The 4,723-nt window shown below is 39.4% G+C and overlaps 1 protein-coding gene across 1 annotated transcript; it reads left to right on the top strand.

The window, feature by feature from the left end:
* The first annotated feature begins 217 nt into the window (after positions 1-217).
* LOC132889992 (uncharacterized) lies at positions 218-4,723 on the top strand. Its single transcript, XM_060926793.1, has 6 exons — positions 218-268; positions 352-699; positions 3,081-3,416; positions 3,506-3,619; positions 4,402-4,442; positions 4,542-4,723. Exons 1-6 carry the CDS (start codon positions 226-228, stop codon positions 4,674-4,676), a joined length of 1,017 nt encoding a protein of 338 aa, XP_060782776.1. The 5' UTR covers positions 218-225; the 3' UTR covers positions 4,677-4,723.

A 4,723-nucleotide genomic window follows, 5' to 3' on the forward strand; every position in this document is an offset into this window, starting at 1 on the left:
TCTTCTACAGTCAAACACTTCTCCATGAGAAGATGACTATTTTGTGCTGACTTCTAGTGGTCAAACTGTGTTACAAACCTGGGGCTGGAATGGAAACCTTGATCTATAGGGCAGGATGGAAATTTCACTCATGATACGCAGCAGCCAATCAGGTGAAGGGCTTCAACACAATGTACTTGTGCTCTTGTTGGAAAGCTCACATCAAGCATCATGTCATCGAGAAGGATGTCTCCAGCCTTGAGCCTTCTTTTATCTCTGGACATGATATGTAAGTTTCACAAGTTTGTTTCCTTAAAAAAAAAAAGTAATTTTCTTGTATCTCATTACAAATAACTTGAACTTGTTTTCTAGTTCTGGTCCAAGCTGTGGATTTTTACATCCCGTCATTCATCTCAGTGAAGCATGGAGAACGTGTTTCTCTTAACTGCACGTTTCTGGACAACAGTAACTCAGATCGTGCAATTTGGTACAAACAAAGATCTGGAGAGATACCTCGGGAAGTTGGAGGAAGGTTTTCACACGCGGATGCCAAAATTTCATCTCAGTTCAAGACGTCGGGAGTGAAAGTGGAGAGAATTAATAATGGAATTTCTATGACGATATCACATGCAAAAAAAGATGATGAAGGACTTTATTTCTGTGGACTATCGAACTGGGAGAAAGTAAAATTTTCCAATGGAACATTTTTGGCTGTAACAGGTAACTAACGACTCAAAGCTGCACAAAGACTTGCACATAATTACAGTAGATTGGTAGGTTTATGCTCAAAATTGATTTATTATGATCACAGGAAGAATGCTTATCAAGTCAGGACAAAAACATTTTAGAGTCCAAACGTCCGTTCGTTTTCCAGCACAAAATTAAACGTTAGAGGAAAAAAAAAGATTTGTATCTGAGCAGCATAAGAGAGCACTTTCTTTTCAGATTAAAAAAGAAAACAGAATGAAGGCTACTGGGGTTTTGGTGCAAAACTAAGAAGTGAGTGTGACAGTCAAAGTGTCCAGAAGAACTGGGGCTGGTTCTGTAAGATGCTCAGGAAAACCTACAGCTCATTTCCGCACAAAACTGCACTCACTGGACCTCAGACTACTATATATATTTTTTTAAACAAAGGAAATTTCATCTCACACCAAATATTGATTTTGTTTTATTTATTATGGCTTAATGATTACTGTTTATAGTATTTATTTTTATGTTGAAACATTTCATTTCATTATTTTTAAGCCATTTTTGGTCCAAAGCATTTCTTTCCATGCGCCTAAGACTTTTACACAGTACTGTATGTGTATATATACAGTGTTGCTTGAAAGTTTGTGAACCCTTTAGGATTTTCTATATTTCTGCATAAACATGACCTAAAAGATCATTGGATTTTCATACAAGTCCTAAAAGTAGATAAAGAGAACCCAGTTAAACAGATGAGACAAAAATATTATACTTGGTCATTTATTTATTGAGGAAAATGATCCAATATTACATATCTGTGAGTGGCAAAAGTATGTGAACCTTTGCTTTCAGTATCTGGTGTGACCCCCTTGTGCAGCAATAACTGCAACTAAACGTTTCCAGTAACTGTTGATCAGTCCTGCACACCGGCTTGGAGGAATTTTAGCCCGTTCCTCCGTACAGAACAGCTTCAACTCTGGGATGTTGGTGGGTTTCCTCACATGAACTGCTCGCTTCAGGTCCTTCCACAACATTTCCATTGGAGGTCAGGACTTTGACTTGGCCATTCCAAAACATTAACTTTATTCTTCTTTAACCATTCTTTGGTAGAATGACTTGTGTGCTTAGGGTCGTTGTCTTGCTGCATGACCCACCTTCTCTTTATAATTCAGTTCATGCACAGATGTCCTGACATTTTCCTTTAGAATTCGCTGGTATAATTCAGAATTCATTGTTCCATCAATGATGGCAAGCCGTCCTGGCCCAGATGCAGCAAAACAGGCCCAAACCATGATACTACCACCACCATGTTTCACAGATGGGATAAGGTTCTTATGCTGGAATGCAGTGTTTTCCTTTCTCCAAAGATAACCCTTCTCATTTAAAACAAAAAGATATTTTAGGTGTTTTAGGTCATATTTATGCAGAAATATAGAAAATTCTAATGGGTTCACAAACTTTCAAGCACCACTGTAATTGCAACAAAAGATCGATAACAGGAACGGATTTGTCTTCCAGATGTTCCACAGCAATTGCAAATAGTAAATTGTTGGAGTATAAGAGGAATAAAACTCTTCAGAATGTGCTATTTTTTTAGGAAAATATTCAACTTGATTATTAATCATCTTGATAAATGTCGTCCCCGAGTATTTTATTCCTCACCCCGTCTCTATCACACTGAACAGGTGATGGAGATGTAAAAGTGTCAGTTTGTGAATTATATCTCTGTTTTATGTCCAAAAAACCCAACCATTTTGGACTAAAGACTCAAAAGTACAATGAGAAAAGAACTCATGAAGCTCATATCCACCAGGTGAAGGGTTTCATTGGTGGCCACAGATACAGTATGTGCACGATGGAGGATTTTGGTAAAGAGCTGTTTTTTTCAGCATGTCGTTGCTTTGATTTAACGATCACAACTTTGACTAATATAAGATGGATCAGGATGAACATGACGGAGAATGAAGTTTTAAAAATGTTGGTTGGACAGACAGTGGAACAACAGGGCTGATCACTAAAGACATCACTTTAGACAGGTGTTTGGGGAATATGAATGCACTGGGGATGTGGTTTATGGATTAATTGTGCATTTTTATTTTTCTAAGTCTTTTAAATACATGGCTCTGGTGGTAAATTTGTCATCTCTTTTTTCTTTTTCCATTTTTATGCTGTGGAATGACTCTTGTTAAGCACTTTGTGATATTTCTCTGTGAAAAGCACAATACAAGCAAACTTTTCTTCCTTACGACTGACTTTATCACATCGAGATTTGTTTTTTAGTCGAGTGATTCTGGTGCCATGATTTTTCTTCTACTTTTGTCCTTTCAGTTTGAGAACTTGTTTGAAAAACAGTTTCCAGGTAAATGTAGATGAAAACACCTGAGATCTCACCCCGTCTCTGTCACTCTGAACAGGTGATGGAGATGTAAAAGTGTCAGTGATCCAGAGCGGCGTGTTGGACTCGGTTCCTGCAGGAGCGTCAGTGACTCTGCAGTGCTCGGTTCTCTCTGAGAGCAGAGCAGCAGAACACCAAGTGCTCTGGTTCAGAGCTGCTTCACCACAATCCCATCCTCAAATCATTTACACTCATCACAACAGCAGCCGTCAGTGTGAGAGCGGCTCTTCTACACACACCTGTGTGTACGACTTCTCCAAGAACATCCTCAGCATCAATGATACTGGAACTTACTACTGCGGTGTGGCCGTGTGTGGGAAGATCATTTTTGGGAACGGGACTCGAGTACAGTTGGGTAATTAAGAACACAGTCGCTCAGCAGTGTTCGGTATTCCATCTCTGATTGGTCTGACTCAATGTGTTCATTTTTTCCCCCCGTGATAGAATCAGTGGATCCTGTAGTGATCTGCCTCACTGTCGCTTTGGGAGTGTGTGTGGTTGTGATCTCCGTTCAAGCTGTGCTCAACTGTAAAATGAGAAACTCAAAACAATGCAATGGTAAATCAAATCTGCACATTTCTTTCTCATTCATTTTTTTCCTCTTTCACATGGAATGATTTGACTAATACGCTCATTGGCCACTTTATTAGGAGCACCCATCCACCTGTAGCTGTTTGATGCAGTTATCTAGTCAGCTGATCCCTTGACAGCAGCACGATGCATCAAAATCATCCAGATACAAATCAAGAGCTTCGGTTCACGTTCATAGTGTTCAAACACCCGAATAGGAAAAATTGTGATCTCACAGTGAAGTGTGACTTTTTTTCTTTCTTTCACTGCGGTATGGGTGTTGGTTTGAGCCAGATGAGTATTTTTTGGCTTGAGTATTTCAGAAACTGCTGATCTCCTCCTGGGGTTTTCACACACAACAGAATGGTGTGAAAAACAAAAAACATCGAGTGAGTGAGCGATAGGTCTGTGGGTGGACAAAACAAACGCCTTGTTGATAAGAGAGGTCAGATGAAAATGGACAGATTCGATGTGGTTCGAGCTTTTTTGCCAGGAAGGAACTCAAAGTAACTCATATAATCACTCTTTACAACCGTGCTGAGCAGAAAAGCATCTCAGCAGGAAGCAACAGGAGATGGAAGACCACATTGGGTTCCAGTCCTGCAGCCAAGAACAGGAACCTTAGAATCAAGAACAGGTTCCTACAGTATTAAAGTGGCCAGTGAGTGTATGTTTGGCCTCGAAATTTCACTATGTGTGAAAATCTCGAACGTGTAAAAAACGTGTGACGCTTTCTGTATGTTTCTTGTGATGTTTTCTTTCCTTTACAGTGCGACTTCAACAAGGTTCTGTCATCAAAGGCCAAAACCAGGTAATGTATGTTAAATAAATCACATCTAGATCGGCTAATGTTACTTTTAAAAAGCTACTCATGTGAATGAAGACGATAATAATCATTATTTTTCTTTAGACTGACAATGCAGTGGATCTGAATTACGCTGCCTTGCATTTCAATAAAGGGAAACCCAAAAGTGAAAGGAGGAAGAACAAACGTCCGCAAGACATCATCTACTCTGAAGTGACACGTCTCACTGTCACTGACTAACTCATTCGATCTCTCATTCCTTCTCCTTCCTTGATTCTAAAATTTGC

The sequence above is a fragment of the Neoarius graeffei genome, chromosome 8 (genome assembly GCF_027579695.1).
Source record: "Neoarius graeffei isolate fNeoGra1 chromosome 8, fNeoGra1.pri, whole genome shotgun sequence".
NCBI lineage: Eukaryota > Metazoa > Chordata > Actinopteri > Siluriformes > Ariidae > Neoarius > Neoarius graeffei.

Bases quoted from the DNA above. Each gene is read 5' to 3' on its own strand.
- LOC132889992 (XM_060926793.1), top strand. From the start codon at position 226: ATGTCTCCAGCCTTGAGCCTTCTTTTATCTCTGGACATGATAT. The intron at 3,417-3,505 runs GTAATTAAGAAC...CCCCCGTGATAG, and splicing joins CGGGACTCGAGTACAGTTGG to AATCAGTGGATCCTGTAGTG. The intron at 4,443-4,541 runs GTAATGTATGTT...ATTTTTCTTTAG, and splicing joins TCATCAAAGGCCAAAACCAG to ACTGACAATGCAGTGGATCT.